Source organism: Bos mutus, chromosome 19, assembly GCF_027580195.1.
Source record: "Bos mutus isolate GX-2022 chromosome 19, NWIPB_WYAK_1.1, whole genome shotgun sequence".
In the NCBI taxonomy this organism is placed as follows: Eukaryota; Metazoa; Chordata; class Mammalia; order Artiodactyla; family Bovidae; genus Bos; species Bos mutus.
In genome coordinates, this window is record NC_091635.1 from 26,075,744 (window position 1) to 26,096,504 (window position 20,761).

A 20,761-nucleotide genomic window follows, 5' to 3' on the forward strand; every position below is an offset into this window, starting at 1 on the left:
GAGCCAGAGGAAGAAGAAGAAAGAGGGAAAATGAGCGCGGAGCAAGCGAGCGAAAAGCTCCCTACCAAGCCAGGCTTTGTTCCCTGAACCTAAGACTTTACCCGGCGGCGGGCGGCGGGCGGGCCGGGAGCGAGCGAGCGGAGGCGCGCGGCCATGGCTGCCGCGGCCGGGCAGGGGGGCCGGGGGGGCGGCGCGTGAGCGGGCGGCGCGGGGCGGGCAAGCGCCCGCGATGTGCCACTCGGCGCCTCCCCCGCCGGGCCCGGGCTGCGCGGAGGCCGGGCGGCCCTGGTAGCTGGGCGCGCGGCGCGGAGGGGGCGAGCCCGGCGCGCGGGTCTCATTGTTGCGGGGGGGGGGGGGCCCGTCGGGGCATGAGGGCGAGAGCACGGCGGGGGGGGCGGCCAGACAGAGCGAGCGAGGAGGAGGAGGGAGGAGGACGCCGAGGAGGAGGAAGGAGGAGGCAAAGAAAAGAAGCGGCGGCGGCGGAGGAGGAGGAGGAGGGAGCGAGGAGGCGCGCGGCCCCCCGCTCCCTCCCTCCCCCCCTGACCCCCGACCCCCGCCGGCCGGGCCCCCACCCCAGCCCCGGAGGGAGCTCATGGGAGTATGAAGGAGATGGTAGGAGGCTGCTGCGTATGTTCGGACGAGAGGGGCTGGGCCGAGAACCCGCTGGTCTACTGTGATGGGCACGCGTGCAGCGTGGCTGTCCACCAAGGTACGGGGGTGGCCGTGGGGGGCGGCGGGACCCGGGGGGCGGCGTGCGCAGGGCGGCCCCGGCCGCGCCCTCCCGAGACCTCCTGGAGCTCGGGCGCCCCTCCCCCACCCCACCTGAAGAGAAGGGAGGCGTCGGGGGCTCCCCCCGCCCGGTCCTGGAGGACCGGGTCAGGCATTGTTTTCTTGCCTATTGTTCCAGTCCCGCGCCCCCCACCCCAAGTTGAGGGAGTTTGGGGACAGTCTAGAGGGCAATGAGTGCACTCTCCGCGCCCCACACCGCCGGTGTCGGGGCTGCTAGGAGAATGTTTACCTGCGAGGTGTCCCCTCCCGCCCGGGTTATTTTGGTCCTGGCTCTGGGAGGGAGAGGTCAAGGGGGGGTCATCCTCCCCTCTTGCTTCCGGATACTGGGAGGAGCGGAATTGGGAAGGGAAGAGAAGGGTCCCAGGGGAGAGGGGACTCCTAAAATCCTCCCGGGAAGAGCTACGGATAGAGAGAGGTTGCGCAGGGGACCGGGAATCGAGAAGAGGGAGGTTTGGAGTTTCCCCCAGCAGCACATGGTTCGGGAGTTAACTCCTTGAGGAATCTTGCCGAGGGCGCAGGCTGGCATCTCCCGCCTGTCTGGCACAGCCAGCTGGGCCCCCCCCCTTCCTGGGACAGCCCTTAATCCTGTCGCTGTCGGCTCTTCCCGCCACTCTCCTATTGGTTACCTGCAGTGCACCTGCCCTCGGCCTTGACTTTTGACCTGTTCCTATTATAATTAGAAGCAGAAGATGAGGTCCCTTAGACCCTCGACTTACCCGCCTCTTTCATTACTGGCCCTTTAAGAAATGCCCCCCCACCCCATAACAACAAAACGTGTTTGACTATCCTAAATGTTGTTCCTCTAATATTCTCCGTTATTGATGATGAGGACTGGTCCTGGCAAGAGCTGGGAACCAGAAAGCTGGGTACAGAAAGGGCATTGGGGTGGGGTGGGATCTTCTAGAAGTTTAAAGTCAAGGTCTCAGACTTCCCACCTCTGCGTGGACGGCTTGGTTATGTGGTTGAAAGCTGGGCGTGTGCTGTGGACGTTCCTTGTGGTCCTGCTGTCGTATGAGTGACCCCCAGACAGGGAGCAGCCCCCTGGCTGGAACTGGCTCTGGTTTGTTAGAGTCACCCCCTACCCCAGTTACTCTGGGAAAAGCCACTGGTGACAGATCTGCTTGGTGATTCTCCTCCCTCACCCGCAGCTTGCTATGGCATCGTCCAGGTGCCAACAGGACCCTGGTTCTGCCGGAAATGTGAATCTCAGGAGCGAGCAGCCAGGGTGGTGAGTTTGAAACTCCCCTCTCCTCTCATAAACACCTGAGCATCCCCTCCCTTGCCAGTGAGCTGGGGGGCTCTGAGGCTGAGGCTGGGGTGGGAGTGTCACACAGGACTTCCTGTTTCCTGCACACCTCTATCACCAACCCCATCTCTCCCTCTGCTTAGCCCTCACTCTGCCCCACCACAGGCGCTGGGTCTTCTGTTTTTGTTTTCTTGTTTGTTTGAGCTTTTAATCATGGAAAGTTTCCAACCTATACAAAAGTAGAGGGAATACTATAATTCTTCTCCTGTTGATGAGGCTCCCCCATCTTTGACAACTATCACTCACGTTCAGCCTGTTTTCTCTGTATCCCCACCAGTTCCCCCTTAGACATCTAATCATTACATCCTGGGGCTCTCTGAATGTATTCAGGGAGGGCTCAGCTCAGTAGACCCCCCCCCTTTTGGAAAAGCCCATCCCCCAAATCCCTGTGCCCCCTTGTATTGGCAGAGGTGTGAGCTGTGCCCACACAAAGACGGGGCATTGAAGAGGACCGACAATGGAGGTGAGGGGGGTTGCTGAGCCCTATGGCTCATCTGTTGAGGTCAGATAGGCCCCCTGAGCAGGGTCTGGGAAGGCAGGAGCAGTCCGTGGGCAGGGGTGGAATGCAGAGGCTGGGTTTCCCTTCCCTTCCCTGGCTGGCAGTGGAGTCTCATGGGAAGGCCATGGAGGAGGGGATCGTCTGCAGTATGGGGTTGTGAGGGGTCAGGGTCTCTGGCTGGCCATCACAGCTGAGGCCGGCCCCACACTGCCCCAGGTTGGGCCCACGTGGTGTGTGCCCTCTACATCCCTGAGGTGCAATTTGCTAACGTGCTTACCATGGAACCCATCGTGCTGCAGTACGTGCCTCATGATCGCTTCAACAAGGTCAGCGGCCCCTGCTCTGCCCCATGCCAGTCCCCTTCCTCCCCAACCACTCTTGGGTCCTTCTCCAGCCCTCTCTTCATCCAATGTAATTTGATTCTCTCCAACCTACACTTTCAGGGAACTCAGGAGGTGGGTAGGCACCTTCCACTGACAGACTCATGCCCATGATCAAGTGAAATAGCAGGCTCCTTTGCAGTCCTGCTTGAGGGTAGATCTTAGGGAGCAGTTCACTTATTCATTCACTGAGCACATTTTACTGAGGGTCTACTATGTGCAAAAACTGGGGCAAGATGCTGGACACACAGTGTCTAGTATTGATCAAGGCAGATGTGTTCCCTGCCCCGATTCCTGTGTGGGACGACTATAGATATCAGTAAACAGGCAAAGTAAACGCAATGTGTGGTAAGTGTGGTGAAGAAAACAACAAGATACTAAAATAAAGAGTACCTGGCACAGGGGGTTGGGGGGGAGTTTATTTTAGATAAAGCAGTCAAGGAAAGACATTTTGGTTGAGGCCTGGGGGATGAGAAGGAGCCAGCCTTAAGAAGTGGGGAGAGTACCAGGTTCTAGGTGGAAGGAACAGTATGTGCAAAGGCCCAGAGGTGGGGCCGAGCTCGCTGGGGAGGAAGGCAGACACAGCCCCTGTCCTCACAGGACTCACCATCCAAGGGCTGCACTATCCAGGGTAGCAGCTACTTGCCACATATGGCTATGTAAGTTAGTTAAATACAATTTACAATTCAGTTCCTTAGTCACACTAGCCACTTTTCCAGGGCTCAATAACCCATGTAGTTTATGGGTCCTGTATCGGACCATGCAGTCTAGAACATTTCCGTCATCACAGAAAGTGCTATTGGATAGTCTGACGTAGGATTGTGGGGAGAGGATGGAACTGAGCAGGGAGGCCAAAGGATCCCTCAAGTAGAAGAGAGGAGGGGACGATTGCCCTATGTCCTGCAGACATGTTACATCTGTGAGGAGCAGGGCCGGGAGAGCAAGGCGGCTTCAGGAGCCTGTATGACCTGTAACCGCCATGGATGTCGACAAGCTTTCCATGTTACCTGGTGAGACCCCTGCCTTCCCTGCGTCCACTCCTTAGGGTTCTCTGGGATCCCTGGCCAGCTATCCCAACCTTCTCCTGAGATTTGCCATGGATGGCTGCCAAATGGGTTCATCCCAGCTGCTGTCTCTTTGGAGATGATGGCAGTACTTCCCTTGGGTGGTCTTGGCTTTGCCCCAGTAGGGGTCTTGGAGGGTGCAGGGGAGGTGGCCGGTCTGGTTTGGGACCACATCCTTCTCAGGCTGACCTCTCTTGATTAGTGCCCAAATGGCAGGCCTGCTGTGTGAGGAAGAAGTACTGGAGGTTGACAATGTCAAGTACTGTGGCTATTGCAAATACCACTTCAGCAAGATGGTGAGTTTCATCTGGGCGTGAGTGGGTTGGTCAGCCATGGTTTAGAGGGTGTGGACTCTAGGGTGCCTGGATCTGGGAGGACAGACAGGGGAGGAAGGAACTATGTCCCTGCTCTTGAGGAACTCACCATTGGATGAGGAATAAATTTTAAGTACAGCCTGAGGGGTGAATCAGAGTTGAGCCAAGCAGTCCATCCCAGAAGACAGAGCTCAGACCCTGCCTATCAGAGTCTAGGAGGCTTCAAGAAAGAGGCAGCATTTAAGCTGAGCCAACAATTAGAGCCAACATTTGTGAGGCTTACCGTGCCCCAGCCTCTGTACTAATTTCTATGTGTGTGTGTTTGTATGTGTGTGTGTGCACGTGGATGTGCGTGCTCTTGCAGTCCTCCCTAAGAACTGGGTGTACTGCATTTACCCATTTTACGGATGAGTAAGCTAAGACCCACTAAGGTTACGTGACTTATCTCACAGTTGGTATGTGGGATTTAGAAAAAAACAGTCTGAAGGTCCTCAGGAGCCTGCCAAGAAAGACAGGAATTCCAGGCAGAGGGATTGGCATGGATAAAGTCCCAAGATAAGAAAGACCATTCATAAGCAACAGAACAGGATGTTTGGTAGGGACAAGGCAAGAGATGAGGTGAAAAAGCTCAGGCAGGGCCAGAGCTGGACTTGCTTCTGCCTCAGGTTCAGGGGCCACGGAGAAGTGGGAGAAGGGGTGCTAACCCATGTTGGTGGAGAGACCTGCATGTTTCAGAAGCGGTGGGGTGTCCTGGCTAGGTATGCTGTGGCCTGACTGGGAAAGCAGCTTGGACCTCACCCCCAGGCCACAGGCTTGTGAGGCTGCTTGTAAGCAAGAGGGTAACATGATCAGATTTGTTTTTTAGGAAGATTACCCTGGCAGCCACTGTGAAGCCAGATCCAAAGGGCTGAGGCTGGTGACTGGGAGACAGCTGCAAGAGAGGGGGGGATGGAGGGATGAGGCTGGATTCTAGAATTATTTCTAGATAGACTTGCCTACATGTGGGGGTGGCTGAGGAGGAGGAGTTGAGGGTGGCACATAGGATCCTGGCTCTTGATGCTGGATAGATGGGGCTTGAGCTCCTCAGGCAGTGGAGTGGACTTCTAGCATATGTCCTGGTCTGCCGCGGAGAGTCCCAGTTTGTGCCTGTTGCCTTGGTGTAATTATTAATAGCTCCTCCTTTCATTTTCAAAAGTGTCCTGGTTTGGATAAGTCATAAGGTCACCTTGGTTCAGGGTTAGATATCAACTTGGGGGCTTCCCTCATGGCTCAGGTGGTAAAGAATCCAGTTGCAATGCAGGAAATCCAGGTTTAGTCCCTGGGTCAAGAAGATCCCCTGGAGAAGGGAATGGCAACCCACTCCAGTACTCTTGCCTGGAGAATTCCATGGACAGAGAAGCCTGGCGGGCTACAGTCCATGGGGTTGCAAAGAGTCGGACACGACTGGATGACTAACACGACACTAAGACAAGGTAGGGAGCTTGGTTTGGAATATAGCAGGTGTCAAGTGGAGCTGTTTAGATTTGGTGGCTGTGTTCAGATTTCAGGCCCCCCCATAGGTGTGGCAGCCCCAGGTGTATAAGGCTAGGGGTTGGGGGCTCAGGTATGAAGAGAACCATGAAATGGGGAGTTTAGAGCTTAGCAGAGTAGGAGTGATGCCCACTGCTGGGGAGCCACTGGGTCAGATGAGGCCTGAAACTAGTCTTTGAATTTGACAGTTGGGAGTTTGTGGGTGATCTTAGAAAGAACAGCTCTAAGTCTAGGACTGGTGAAGCCATCAGACCAGGCATTGGGGAGTCCAGGGCCCTGGCTGGGAGGAATGGTAGCACAGGGGTTGTTTAAGTATTCCTTATGGATATTTCCTTGCCTTGTTCTTAAGGGCAGCAGATCCTTTGGGACAAAAGGAAGCACTGTTTGGTGGAGGGCCAGGAAAAGAAGAGAAGGGGTGATGGCTGGAGCATAGTGTCTGGAGGGAAGGATGGGGTATGGGGAGCAGGGGCTCCCATGAGGGCCACCCAGGGAGGGAGGTTGAGGTGGTCCGAGGTCGAGTGCCTGAGAGGGGCCAAGAAGGCACCATGGAAAGAGGTGGTGGAGAGAGAGACATGGGCCGAGGCCCACCTCCATCCATGCCTGGTATCTGGCTGGGGCCGAGATTCCCCACCTCTTCAGGGCCTCAGTTGCTGAATCTGTGCCCTGGATAAGCCAGCTGGGCAGACTGTAGGATTTCGGGGCAGGGAATGCACTCTGTTGAGCAGAGTATCATTAAGGACACAGGGTCCTCTTGTGACAGGCAGGGTGGGGGTGGGGGTTGCTGACCCCCAGGATCACCTGATCTTCAAGAACCTTTCAGTAACCTACGGAGAGGAGGGTGTGGCAGTTCCTCTCAATTCTCTCTGCAGAAGACATCCCGGCACTCCAGTGGGGGCGGGGGCGGCAGCGGAGGAACAGGAGGAGGAGGGGGTAGCACAGGGGGAGGCAGCAGCAGCTTTATTGCTGGCCGGAGGAGCAGGTCGGCCTCCCCATCCGCCCAGCAGGAGAAGCACCCTTCCCACCATGAGAGGGGCCAGAAGAAGGTAAGAGTCTTCTCCCCCTGCCCCTCCTGCCCATAGTCACAAACACCTGCTTCTTGCACGAAGCCACCACAGGTATCCCAGAGGCGATAGTGCCTGCCCCCTTCTTTCCTCTGAGGCCACTGAGGACCAAGGGGGTGCTGAGGAAGTGACCTGTGAGGGTCACAGAGGGTGAGCTGAAGGCCTGGCTTCCCTGGGGCTGTTTTATCTGTGTGGTTCCTCTGTGTTGTTCATATGACATGACAGTCTCCCCAGAGACCCAAACACACGGCCCTGTACATTTGCGCATGTCTAGCCGTGTCTGTGGTGCACATGCCTGCGTCCCCAGCGGCTACACGTCACAGTGTACCTGGCTCCTGTCCCCCTGCACAGCTCTGTGTCCCAAGTGGACACCCTTACAGGTGTGTGCCTCCATACGAGGCGTCCTGTGTCACTGGCATGATAATGGGATAGGTTATTTTTAGCAGGCAGTGAGGATGGGCTTCCCTCGTGGCTCAGACGGTAAAGAATCCACCTGCAATGCGGGAGACCTGGGTTCAATCGCTGGGTTGGGAAGATCCCCTGGAGGGGGGCATGGCAACCCACTCCAGTATTCTGGCCTGGAGAATCCCCATAGATAGAGGAGCCTGGCAGGCTACAGTCCATGGAGTCGCAAAGAGTCAGACACTACTCGAGCTTAGCACAGCACAACATATGGGAGGATGGGGGGAGGGGCTGTCAGCTCTCAGAGGAACCTGCCGGGGCCACTTCTGTCCAGCCAAAGTCCCCTAGTCCCTCCACAGGGGGCGATGGCACCCACAGAGCCTTGTGCCTGAGAGGACCCCACTCCCCACATGCATGAGTTATGTTTATCCTCACCAGGACCGTTTCCCAGCATCAGTGTCTGGTCCCTTCTTCCTCCCCAGAGCCGAAAGGACAAAGAACGCCTTAAACAGAAGCACAAGAAGCGGCCTGAGTCACCCAGCATCCTCACCCCACCTGTGGTCCCCACTGCTGACAAGGTACCACTGCTTACACCCAGGAGGGGCAGCCGCGGCTGCGGGAGGGAGGCACAGTGTGAAGGGTTGGGGCGTGCAGCCCTGGGAACCCTTGCAATTTCACGTTCATATGACTCTGCTCCACACTCCACACTACTCCTGTTCTAGACCAGGAGGGGCCTCTGCTCCTCAGCCCCACTAGTCACTGACCAACCAGGAGGGGTGGGGGTGGAGGGACACCACCCTTCCTGCAGGCTGCCAGATGTTCACATCTGCCTCTGCCCAGACAGAGGGCCTCAGCACCAGGTTCCTGTCTGCAGATGCAGTACTCATGGCGGTTCTTCGAGTCTCTGGGGCCCATTTCTCCAGAGAGAGGCAGAGGACACCCCCTCACTCTCCACCCTGCCACACACATATCAGGAAGCTGCTCAGAGCCTGGTCGCCTAACCAAAAGCCCACTCCATGCAGGTTGGAGGGACTGAAAGTGTGGCCCATGGTGGCTTGCAGGGCAGACCCATGGACCATACCCTGAGACCCCTAGTCATCCCACTTTCCCAGTAGGGGCATGACATGTCAGGCCTGACTCCAGAAATGGGCACCATCTGGATAAACAACTGGCAGGCCCTACCCAAGGCCAGGGAGTTGCTAATCCAAGCCAGAGCAGCCCTCCCTGCCCCTCCTTCCAGTCAGTTCTCCCCTCACCCCCAGAAGGAGAACGAGGGCCTGGAGACACGGCTTCCTCCTGTCGCCATTATTGCCCGTTCACCTCCACCAGCCTCAGGAGGTTGCCAGGGCTCTGGGCATCTTAGCAGGAGACTCAGGTATCAGGTTTCCAGGGTGATGTTGCTGTGGCAACTGTCCCAGTAACCCTCTCCCTTCGCTGCTGCCCAGGGCTCACCTGGAAAAGCTTGTCGTTGCCCTCTGATCTCTCCCTGGGGTCTGCAGGCAGGGGGAAGGAGTGGGCCAGAGATCTAGGAGTGACCCCAGTGGTTGGACTTCTCTTTGGACATGCTGGAGCCTTCTGCCCATCCCCCTCCACCCACCCCAGCATTTCAGCCACCCCTCCCCCTGGGCCCTCTCCTTCTTTGCTCTCAGAACCACATCTGGCTCCCTTCAGAACTCCAGCTGTTGAAAAGAACAAAGAAAAAGACAGAGCCGAGGGCTCCGCCCAGGAAGGGGCAGCACAGGATGGCTCATCCTCCTCTCCGACCTCTCTCGGCATTTGTTCATGTACTGGATACCTGGTCTCCACCAGGAGGAGAAACCATCCCTGACTGTTACTACAAAGCCCTGACTCACTCACCACATGCCAGGCTCCCTTCTGGAACGGGGATGGCGGGCATGTGTGGGGATGTGCTCATTTAATCCTCAAAATAATCCAATGAAGTAGGCATTTTATTAACCCCATTTAATAAATGAAGACACTGAGGCACAGAGAAGTTAAATACTTTGCCTAAAAGCACGCTGTTAGGGAATGGTGGAGTCAAGATTCACACCCAGGCAGTCTGGCTTGAAGGCCTGTTCTCAGCCACCGCAGGACACTCTGCAGTGTATTGCTAGCAGCCGCGCCATCAGAACCATCATCGTCAACCCCATACTATCTGCCATTATGTTCCTCATAACTCTCCAAATAGGGATAATTAGCCCCAGAAGGACACCGAAGCTCGGTGAGGTGGAGACCACACAACATACACGGTGGTAGACCCCAGGTTCACAGACCCCAGAGCCCCTACTCTTCCAGCCACTGCTGCCACCCTCAGACATGGGGGACAATCTCTCAATACAGTGTGGCAACTATTGACATGGCTGATGTGGGTGGGTACAGGGCACCCAGGAAATAGAGGACAGAATGATTTGTTCCACCACAGGTAGCTATCGGGTGACTTCACGGAAGAGGGGGCTTTTGAGCTGGATTTTGAAGGAGGAGATGTTTCCCAGAAAGAGGGAGGCTAGGCTGTCTGGGCAGAGGGCTTGGCATGGAGGCTCAGGTTGTTTGGAAAGGGCGTGGAGTAGCCAGGGAGTGGAGTGTCAGCCAGGTGGCTGCAGCTGGGGGGTGAGCAGGGAGGGAGTGGCAGGGACTGGAGGGCCCAAGAATGGGGCCAGGGTGGCCCATTCTCCCTGGAGTCCCTCTTCCCTGCACTCACCACTTCCCAGTACAAGTCCAGCCCTGTAGGCCTAAGTGTTTCTAAACTGAATGACTGAGCAGATGCATACTTTTGAACAGACTCTGGGACCGTTTTCATTTCTCCCTTGCATGAGGCAAAGGACAGACAGCTTCTTGGGCTTAGAGCTCCCAGCTCTTCACCCCTAGAAGTAACAGAGCTGCCTCTCCATCTCCCTGGTCTAGGAGCTCCCACCACCGTCTCCTTGCCCCATAGTCCTTCCTGAAGCTAACTGAGCTCTCCCAGTAGAGCCCTAGGTCCTGTGTCCTCAGGGCTCCACCCCCAAGTCAGGGTGAGCCCAGACCCCCAGAGCTGGCTCCAGCCTTCCTCTCTCCTCCCTCCCTCAGGTCTCCTCCTCGGCTTCCTCCTCCTCCCACCACGAGGCCAGCACTCAAGAGACTTCTGAAGGCAGCAGGGACTCCAAGGGGAAAAAGTCTTCCAGCCATAGCCTGAGTCACAAGGGGAAGAAGCTGAGCAGTGGGAAAGGTGTGAGCTGCTTCACCTCTGCCTCCTCCTCTTCTTCCTCTTCCTCTTCCTCCTCATCTGGGGGACCCTTCCAGCCTACAGGTGAGTATGGGCACCCCAGGATGCAGGAGCTGGGGAGGAGGTGGGATGGGACAGTCTGGCCGTGAGCTTTTCTAGCAAGGCCCTTTGCATATTGGTTTGCATCTCATTTGCTTCTTAAATTGCCTGGTGGGGTGGGAATCCCCAGCCAGTGACTCCTCAACACTTCCTCCTCTCTCAGGGTGGAACTCCCCTCCCATCTCCCTCAGGGCCCACCTCTCCAACCCCCATAAAGTATTCATTATTCCCTGCGCTGATGCTGTCAAGTACCATTTTTAAAGCACTGACACTAGTCTCCTGTAATCTCTGCAGTCATCCAGTGAGGTCAGTAGGGTGGGAGCTATTCTACTTTGTCACAGGTGGGAAAAGCTGGAGGGTGGGGATACACTGGTCCCAGGACACAGAGACAGTGGCAGAGCTGGGATAGGAAACCAAGCTTCCGCACCCCCGACCAGAGCTCTCTCCATTAGTACCCACTGGGAGCAGGAGGGAGGCAGGGGCTCTGGGGTCCAGCTGTAATTCCGTGTCCCTCTCTGCAGTTTCGTCCCTGCAGAGCTCCCCTGACTTCTCCGCATTCCCCAAGCTGGAGCAGCCAGAAGAAGACAAGTACTCCAAGCCCACTGCACCCCCCCCTTCAGCCCCTCCCTCTCCCTCAGCCCCGGAGCCCCCCAAGGCTGACCTCTTTGAACAGAAGGTGGTCTTCTCTGGCTTCGGGCCCATCATGCGCTTCTCCACCACCACTTCCAGCTCAGGCCGGGCCCGGGCCCCATCCCCTGGGGACTATAAGTCTCCCCATGTCTCGGGGTCCGGGGCCTCTGGAGGCACCCACAAGCGGATGCCCACACTGAGTGCCACCCCTGTGCCCGCTGAGGAGACCCCTGAGACAGGCCTGAAGGAGAAGAAGCACAAAGCCAGCAAGAAGAGCCGACACGGGCCAGGCCGTCCCAAGGGCAGCCGCAACAAGGAGGGCCCTGGGGGCCCAGCCCTTCCCTCCCTGCCCGGTGCCCAGCTGGCTGGCTTCACCGCCACTGCTGCCTCACCCTTCTCTGGAGGTTCCCTCGTCAGCTCTGGTCTGGGTGGTCTGGCTTCCCGTACCTTTGGGCCTTCTGGGAGCCTGCCCAGCCTGAGCCTGGAGTCTCCCCTGCTGGGGGCAGGTTAGTGACCCTTGGGGACCAAGGGTGTCTTAGGGCCCAGCTAGTCTAGTGAGGGGACAGAGACATAATTATGCAGTTAGAAGGAAATGTGACAGAAACTGCTCCAGAAGACAAAGGATGGAGGTGACAGTCACCTTTGAGACACTCCCCCATACCCATTTCCTGCATGGTTGTGATGGGAGAGATTGCCAACAGGACTTAACCAAGTGTGGGTTGGGGAATTAGAAAAACTGGGAATTCTTCAGGCTTGAGCAGGGCAGTAGAATAAGCAGGCTTGGCAAGTAGATGTCACTAAGGGGAGAAGTGACATCTTTGCAGCAGGAGGGTGAGACTGGTGTGTGGCAAGATCCAGGGGAGTGTTGGCCTTGGGGAGTGGCTGCTCCAGCCACCTGACTGAGGAGGGGGCAGAGGAGAGGTGACTCTAAGCTTCCCTCTGTGTCCTTCTTGTGCCTGTAGGCATCTACACCAGTAATAAGGACCCCATCTCTCACGGTGGTGGAATGCTGCGGGCTGTCTGCAGCACCCCCCTCTCCTCCAGCCTCCTGGGGCCCCCAGGGACCTCGGCCCTGCCCCGCCTCAGCCGCTCCCCATTCACCAGCACCCTCCCTTCCTCCTCTGCTTCTATCTCCACCACTCAGGTGAGGCCTTGCTCCTGGGCTCCTCCATCCCTGGGCAGGTGGGGGACAGCCTGCCGAGGACCCCAGCTTTCCGTGGGAATTTGAGAGATTGGGCTTGATCACCACCAGAACGTCTCCCTCTTTCTGGTCCTTTCTCCTCCCCAGCACACCTGGTCCCCTCCACCCCGGTGCCCACAGTTGTGCTCTAGATCCAGGAATAACCACCAGGCTGGACTCTACCTCCTTTCCCTCAGGTGTTTTCTCTGGCTGGCTCTACCTTTAGCCTCCCTTCTACCCACATCTTTGGAACCCCCATGGGTGCCGTTAACCCCCTCCTCACCCAAGCCGAGAGCAGCCACACAGGTATGTGAGTCCCTGACCCTGTTCCCCTTTCTTCACAAAGGGGCACCCCGTCACCTGCTTGTCACCCCGGAAAGGACTGGAGGGCTTTCTGGCTATCCCCCACCCTCTGGCCATTGCTGACCCTGCAAAAAAACATTCCACATATAACAAACCAGGGTACATCACTTTCACATCAAAACCCCTTGAGGCGGTGGGGCATGACCGGGAAGAATTACTACTACTCCGTCTCACAAAAGCAAAAGGCAAGAGAAGATGAATGATTTGCCCAAGGCTGTTGAAGTAGGCAAAGGTAGAGCAGCAGCTGAAATTCTGGCTCCTCGGCTCCAAGACTACTTCTCCTACCACTGTAGCAAAGCTCCCTGCTGGCCTCTTAGTGAGTTCTTGATTGGCGATTATAGAGATCCCACTGGTTGGGCAACCGGCTCTCTGGGTATTCAGGAGTTAAGAGGGTGGATCGCAAGCACCTTCCTCCTAGTAGAGTGAGCACAGCCCTAGAGAGCTGATTGGTGCAGAGGTACCACCTGGCTGGTTGAGGGGCGGGGCTTGCCATTTCAGGTAAGCCTTAAAGGGGCGAATCTGACAAAACTAAGAACCCTACAGAGTAGATGACTGTATTTTCCAAAACCCAAATTGTAATTTTGTGGCTCAACATAGGGTTTTGCGGTCTAATTGTGAGTTTATTAATATAAAAGTCATATAAAATTATAATAACTACAGTAATTAAGGGTTTGCTACATGGCAGCTAAACTGTTCAGGTTAACACTTCACATTTATTACCTTATTCATAACAATCACTTCAGAGAGGTTGGTTTTAAGCCCCGCGGTCACATAGCAAGTATCCAAGTTCAACTCGGGACTGTCTAGGCCCCAAGTTCCTATGACTATGAAGTTAAAAATTTTCCAGGAAAAAAAAAAGTTGGGAGGAGAAGCTGAAAGCAGCAAGGATGCAGGAGCCTCTCTGCCTAGAGGAGGAGAAAGAGAGTTCATGATTTTGCCTCCCCAGGGGCTGGGATTTCAAACCAGGGCTCCCGAGAACTAGACCTGCCTGTCTGGGGGTTGGGAGATCCTGGGGAAAGAGGTCGGCGGTAAGGTCCCCGATCCTATACCCACTTCCCAGGCGGGGACTTTGGGGCCGACTGCACCTCTTCCTCACTGATCCCTGCCTCCCTTCTCCTTCCAAGAGCCAGACCTGGAGGACTGCAGCTTCCGATGTCGGGGGACCTCACCCCAGGAGAGTCTGTCTTCCATGTGAGGGAGAGGGAGGCGGCTTGGGGGGCAGAGGGGGAGCTTGGTGGAGGGATTGTCGAAGGCGGGGGTGGGGGGTGGGGGAGGCGTGCGGAAAGGCAGGCGCGCGGAGAGGGTTGGAATCCAGAGCGGATAACTGAAACTCGCGAGGCAGGGAGGCTGGAGTGGGGGAGTGAGGTGAATCTGAGCCGGTTTTCCCTTGTGACCCCAGGTCCCCCATCAGCAGCCTCCCGGCACTCTTCGACCAGACGGCGTCCGCACCCTGCGGGGGCGGTCAGTTAGACCCAGCGGCCCCCGGAACGACTAACATGGAGCAGCTGCTGGAGAAGCAGGGAGACGGCGAGGCCGGCGTCAACAGTGAGAAGGGGTGATATCGGGCTGGGTGGCTGTCCTAGGACCCCAGACTCGGTCACCTTTCTCTCCGAGGTCCCCAAAGGTCTTTTAAGGTTCCTCCTGTGGCCCCGCCCCTGCCTTAACGGTGGCCCACCCCAAGCCTAGCCTTTAACCCTCGCTGGGACCTGCTCCAGGCCCCGCCCCCTCTACGCCCGGCTTTTGGCCTTTACGACCTCGTGGCCCTGATCTAACTAAGCCCTAACTTCCGACCGCCCCTTCCCTCCAAGCACTGGGCTTCCACCCCGAGCCTTAGGGCCCCACCTGTGGTCCTCACACCTCTGGCTCCCCAAGACTCACCCGAGCCCCTGGCTAACCGGAGCCTTCTCTGCTAGGTCTCAGTCCGGTTTCCTTTGCCAGGCCCCGCCCCTGGTCACCTGGCCCCGCCCCAGCCTTCGCCCCGCCTTCCCAGGCCCGCGGGGCTCAGGCGCTCTCGCCCTCTGTCTGCAGTTGTGGAGATGCTGAAGGCGCTGCACGCGCTGCAGAAGGAAAACCAGCGGCTTCAGGAGCAGATCCTGAGCCTTACGGCCAAGAAGGAGCGACTGCAGATTCTCAACGTGCAACTGTCTGTGCCCTTCGCCGCCCTGCCTGCTGCTCTGCCTGCCACCAACGGCCCTGTCCCTGGGCCCTATGGCCTGCCTCCCCAAGGTAAGGGGGCCCCACCCAGGCCGGTAATGGGGGCCTCCGCTCTGCAGTCGGAACTGGCCCAGACTCCAGCCGCTGAGCTCCTTCCCTGATCCCCCTTCCTCAGCCGGCAGCAGCGATTCCTTGAGCACCAGCAAAAGCCCTCCGGGGAAGAACAGTCTGGGCCTGGACAACTCGCTGTCCACGTCTTCCGAGGTGGGCACCATGGGGAGGGGCACGGGGCGGGGGAGGGCTGGAGCGGGGAGATTCAAGGGCCTCCTAGTCGCATTTCCACCTTGCTGGGCTGTTGGAGGCTGGGCAGTGAAGTGATTGGCTGAGTAATTTGGTCGACTGACCCGTTCATTCCTTTACTAAGTAAGTGATAATTAGGAGGTGCCTACTTAAGTCCAGTCATTGGCTAAGCAAGCAGTGAGCAAATGGGACACTCTTGGAGACAGGCTCAATTCAAGAAAATCAATAATTAAAAGTAGAGAAAAGTGCTAAGATGGAAATCATTTGAGGGGTATGAGAAAGAATGGAGGGTGGGTGGAGGGTGGGTGGATGTACATCCACCTTTCTCTGGATGGTAGTTAGGGAAGGCAACTCTGAAAAGTATGAAGAGTTTATTACAATTTATTTTAGCCACACAGAAAACAATCCCTGTGTAATTGGTGGTGGTTGGGGTAGCAGTTGCTATTATTATGCTGTGGTTATTATTGAAATTAAACAAAGTGGGTTCTTGTTCTCCCTACCACTTACTGTGTGACTTGGGCAATAATAATCATAATAACAGCAAACATTAATTGCATCCTTGCCCTTTGTCATGTCCTGGCCTGAGAGTTTTCAAGCGTTGGTGTGTTTAGTCCTCACAAGAAGTTTACGGACTAGGTTCTCCTGTTACCCCCGTGTTATGAATGAGGAAACTGAAACAGAAGAGCCGCCAGAGCCATTAAATTGTGGGCATGGGATTTGAGCCCGTCTTTCAGTTCAACTGGCTGCAGAGTTACTGAGCCTAAGACCCAGTGGTTTCACCCATAAACAGCAGTAGCAAGTTAGTACAGGTCAAGCACTGAACCTCGGGTCTGATTCACGAGGTGGTCACTATACCACCTTCACTCTTCAGTGTTAAACAAGCATCATGGTGGGTGCTGGGGCCCCAGGAAGTGCTTTGTGAAGACTGTTTGGATTCTTAGCCTTTATCCCTGGGCATTGCTTCTTCCTCCTGGGTGGCTTTGCTTGGGAGTAAAGTGGGGGTGACCATGTGAGAATGCTGGTGGGTGCTGGGCCGGGGGCCAGAAAGGTCACACTGGCCCCCTGCCCTTCTGACCCCTCCCTTCCCCCTCCCTCCCCAGGACCCACACTCAGGCTGCCCGAGCCGCAGCAGCTCGTCGCTGTCCTTCCACAGCACGCCCCCACCGCTGCCCCTGCTCCAGCAGAGCCCTGCTACTCTGCCCCTGGCCCTGCCTGGGGGCCCTGCCCCGCTCCCGCCTCAGCCACAGAATGGGCTGGGCCGGGCACCCGGGGCAGCGGGGCTGGGGGCTATGCCCATGGCTGAGGGGCTGTTGGGGGGGCTGGCGGGCAGCGGGGCCCTGCCCCTCAATGGGCTTCTGGGGGGGTTGAATGGGGCTGCCGCCCCCAACCCTGCAGGCTTGAGCCAGGCTGGCGGGGCCCCCACGCTGCAGCTGCCAGGTTGTCTCAACAGGTGAGGGAGAGCTCAGCCTGGGGAAGGGGATGGGGAGGCTGGCTCTGGGAGGGACTCCCCCTACAAACACCCACATCCCTCAGAAGGGAAGCTCTCCTCCTGTCTTACGGGGTCTAGAAAATCCAGTCACCTCTTGGCCCCAGCTTCTCCTTAGATGTAGACGTGAGAGCCCTCTGGATGGTAGCTCTTCAGGGACAAAAGTCGTTTGTTTATTCCTTGTGCCCTAGCTGAGGTTTTCCCTCTGGGGAAGTTTTCCCATCTCTTGTGTCTCCTCCCACCGTCCTCTCTGAGCTCAGTCTGTTTCTCTCTCCACCTGGGCCTGAGGGAGAGTGGGAACTTAGGGGCAGGGAGGAGTGTTTCCCTGTCTCTTCCCATGGTCTGTGTTTTGTCCCCCTGCCTCAGCCTCACCGAGCAGCAGCGACACCTCCTGCAACAGCAGGAACAGCAGCTGCAGCAGCTCCAGCAGCTCCTGGCCTCCCCACAGCTGACCCCGGTAATGCCCCTCCCCCTAGCTCTGCCAGAAAGGTCTCAGAGGGTCTGGGCCGGTCCAGGGAGGGCCGCCCCAGGCTGGGAAGGGAGCCCCAGGCTGGGAAGGTGAGACTGTCCCTGTGGGAGTGGGGCCAGGCCCCTATGGATCATATGAGGACAAAGGGCATAAGGGTTCCTCTTGGGGGCCCCTGGGTGCTGGGGAAGGAATGCTATAGTGGCCCTAGATCACATCCCAGCAAGAGGATCTGGAGGGAAGTGAGCCCTCAGTTACTGAGCATTTCCAGTCCCAGCCCCAAGGCTCTCCAGTGGGGAACTTCAAGGTCTGCATAGAGAGGTGGCTGAGCAGGTGACAGACACGTCCTCAACCAGAGCAGCCCCTTTTAGGTCTTTCTTGTGTGTTGAGTTCTACTAAGAGTTCCTGGGAGAAAAGGAATTCTTCCTTCTAGAAAGGAGAGAGTTGCTGGGACTTCGCTGGTGGTCCAGTGGTTAAGACTCTTTGCTGCCCATGCAGAAGGCGCAGGTTCAATTCCTGGTCAGGGAACTAAGATCCCACATGCCGTGCGATGCAGCCAAAAGACAAAAACATAAAAGTAAAAAGGAGAGAGTTGAAAGAAATAGAAAAGCACTCATTTTTATGTAAAGAAACATGAGAAAGATATACAATAAACTAGCTCAACTGGTTACCTACAGAGACCAGATGGTAGCAGGAATAAGATAGCAAAATTTCTTAAGCCTTGAAAAATTGTTTTGGGTTTTGGAACGCTTGAGAATGCTTTCTCTATTCAAAGCAAAAATAAATGAATCTTAAGGGGAAAAAAAATAGAGAAGTTGAAAACTATTAACCTCATTCAGTGTTCCTCAACTTGGGGTCATGCCACCCCTGGGGACTTCTGTGTTTGTCATAATGACTGAGGAATTGATTTAGTGGGGGTGGGGGAGGGATGTTAAACCTCCTGCACTTGACTCGTAGTACCTCATGTGACAAACACTGATGGTATGCAACCACTTTCTTGTCCAGATGGGGAGACTGAGGCCCAGAGTGGGGAGTTAGAGATGGAATCTTGACTGTCTCCCAGGTCTCTTGCCTCATGGTACTAGTGAGATAGGATGGGGCCCAGGCCAATCAGGGTAAGATGACCCTGGGGACCACTGGCCAGTAAGCCATCTGGCCCCCTTGCAGGAACACCAGACTGTTGTCTACCAGATGATCCAGCAGATCCAGCAGAAGCGGGAGCTGCAGCGGCTGCAGATGGCCGGGGGCTCCCAGCTGCCCATGGCCAGCCTGCTGGCCGGAAGCTCCACCCCGCTGTTGTCCGCGGGCACCCCTGGCCTGCTGCCCACAGCATCTGCCCCACCTCTGCTGCCCGCCGGAGCCCTGGTGGCGCCCTCGCTCGGCAACAACACGAGTCTCATGGCTGCAGCAGCTGCGGCCGCAGCAGTAGCAGCAGCAGGCGGGCCTCCAGTCCTCACTGCCCAGACTAACCCTTTCCTCAGCCTGTCAGGGGCGGACGGCAGTGCCAGTGGCCCCAAAGGAGGGGTGAGTAAGGGGTCTGGTTTAGGGGAGGAGCTGGGAATGGGGCAGAGGGACCGTCCTGTCTCCCTTCTCCTGGAGAGGCCCATTAGAAAAGGCTGTTTCCTCTTTGATTGGACCATTTAGAAAAAGATGATGCTCTGGGTGAGCCATTTCAAGAAAGGCATCCCTCCTTCTGAGGGCAAAGAGCCAGAGCCCGGGAGGCCCTTGGCTGGCACATGCCTACTTAACTGGGCGCCCTATGCAGGGCAACTCTCCCAACAGACACACAGATACACGGAAGTTGACCCTGTTGTGCAGCCGTCAAAGCCCAGCCCTTTATTGCACCCAACATCAGCTTTCTTGACCCAGGAAGCTATTCTCAACCGGGTGATTGGACCAGATACCTCCCCAATCCCCAGTCTCCCTTCCTCTTTTTCCAGACTGCTGACAAAGGAGCCTCAGCCAACCAGGAAAAAGGCTAAATCCACCCACGCTCCTTTAGACCCCACAAAGAGGGGCAGATCCTGGTCTGAGGGGTCCCAGCCTGCAGCGGGCACCTGCACCCCAACACTGGAGAGCCCCGGAGTATGTGCTGAGGCCTGGGGAGTGGGGGGTGCTCCCGGTGCCACGGACTGAGACCCAGAGGGGAGCCCTTTCCATCTGCCCCCTGCCCCCGCCTCTGCAGTGGCCCCTTTGTGAGGGGCTCAGAAGGACAGGCTCCAAGCCCGCCTAGGAGCCCCCACTCTCAGTGAATGTTTCAGGGTTCCCTAGAGAGCAAAGTGGGCCATGGCATAAGTGGGGGGTTGGTTAAACCCCCCACATAAAATGGATCAGCACTTGAGTGGGAGAAGTGGGGACTAGGCCCTGGGCCTGCCCCTGCGTGGAAGTCTTCTATGGAAGAAAGGGTGACCCTACTTGACCATTTTTTACCCAACTTGGGCAGATGGTAAGAGGGCTCCCTTGGACTGTTTCTTGCTGGGCTCCTTCCCCTGCCCCCCACAAGGGTCACAAGCTGTGCTTGTAAAAGCCCACAGACTAGGGGGCCGACGAAGGGGCAGGATGGCATTGAATTTGGCCCAGGCCTCCCTACCTCCCGGGGGGTGGGTCCCAGTGATGGGCTGGGGGAGGGCAGGGGGTGGGCGGCCCAGCCCCCTCGGTACCCTGCCTCTTGTTTGCACTATTGGATTTAGGAGTGCCGAGGGTGGGGAGATAGAGCTGCCTGACTCAGAGAGTGTGTGCGGGTATGCCTGTGCGCTGTGTGTGTGTGTGTGTGTGTGTGTGTCTGTCTGTCTGTCTGTCTCCCCCTGGTCCCCAGGTAGCCGAGGGCAGGGACAGGGGCAGTGCTCTGATGAGGCAGTACCAGAGGGGCACTCCTAGCTCTTGTTTGCACCCTCTCACCTCACCAACTTTGGTCCCTTTCTGGGGCCCAAATGGTTAACAAGAACCAGAACTGTACTCCAGTATTGGAGAGTAACTGGGGGCTGGGGGCTTCAAATCAGGGTGATATCCTGCCTTTCCTCCCCCAGACTCCACATGGTCTCAGTGCCCCCGCAGCGCTCCCCTTCCACCACTCATAGTTGGTCCTGCTTCCCTGGCACAAGGGGTGCCCCAGGGATCAGGGGAGAAGGCAAGGGGGGTAAAGTACCACTTCTTTTAGTGAAAACTGTCTCCCAGAATCAGCCAGCCTGCCCCCCTGCACCCTACCCCTCCCCACCCCCACCAGCCAGGGGAGACTTAAGCTTCAATTGACCTAACAACTGTTCCTTCACCCACCAGCTATTTCCCCAGGGTGCAGTGGGCAAGTCTCACCTTAGAGTCCGCACCTGCCCAGAGCCTTTGGTGGCCAAGGCTGAGGGCTGCTGGGGCAGCCAGGAGAGGGCGAGGTTGAAGCGTATGTCTGTGGGTGCACTGGGGTCGGAGCCAGGCGGAGCGTGGCCAGCTTCCTGATGCCCACATTTAGTCAGTCTCTTTGCATGTGTGGATTCGTGTGTGTGTGTGTTTCTGTTGTTGTTGGTTTTGTTTCATTTTGTTTTTTTTTT

At 56.8% G+C, this 20,761-nt stretch overlaps 1 protein-coding gene across 4 annotated transcripts; it reads left to right on the forward strand.

The window, feature by feature from the left end:
* Positions 1-265: 265 nt before the first annotated feature.
* MLLT6 (MLLT6, PHD finger containing) lies at positions 266-20,761 on the forward strand. 4 transcript variants are annotated; one of them, XM_070389767.1, is made up of 20 exons: positions 266-709; positions 1,938-2,017; positions 2,504-2,558; positions 2,811-2,920; positions 3,881-3,984; positions 4,241-4,334; positions 6,752-6,925; positions 7,828-7,923; positions 10,409-10,628; positions 11,165-11,779; positions 12,236-12,417; positions 12,651-12,759; positions 13,941-14,007; positions 14,216-14,361; positions 14,845-15,042; positions 15,146-15,234; positions 16,371-16,720; positions 17,123-17,213; positions 18,390-18,746; positions 18,988-19,155. In XM_070389767.1, the coding sequence occupies exons 1-20, from the start codon at positions 601-603 to the stop codon at positions 19,084-19,086; spliced, it is 3,345 nt and encodes a 1,114-aa protein (XP_070245868.1). In that variant the 5' UTR covers positions 266-600; the 3' UTR covers positions 19,087-19,155. The 4 variants fall into 4 exon arrangements, 2 of the variants coding, with proteins under 2 accessions (XP_070245868.1, XP_070245869.1); XM_070389768.1 differs by lacking the exon at positions 18,988-19,155 and adding an exon at positions 19,163-20,761 and having other exon boundaries at positions 273-709; XR_011467990.1 differs by lacking the exon at positions 16,371-16,720 and having other exon boundaries at positions 273-709; positions 18,988-19,113.

What these genes read in the sequence shown, in the direction of transcription:
- MLLT6 (XM_070389767.1), top strand. Translation starts at nt 601, where the DNA reads ATGAAGGAGATGGTAGGAGGCTGCTGCGTATGTTCGGACGAGAGGGGC. An exon ending in CAGCGTGGCTGTCCACCAAG is followed by an intron (nt 710 to 1,937) that starts GTACGGGGGTGG and finishes CCTCACCCGCAG; the next exon opens with CTTGCTATGGCATCGTCCAG. An exon ending in GTCTCCCCTGCTGGGGGCAG is followed by an intron (nt 11,780 to 12,235) that starts GTTAGTGACCCT and finishes TTGTGCCTGTAG; the next exon opens with GCATCTACACCAGTAATAAG.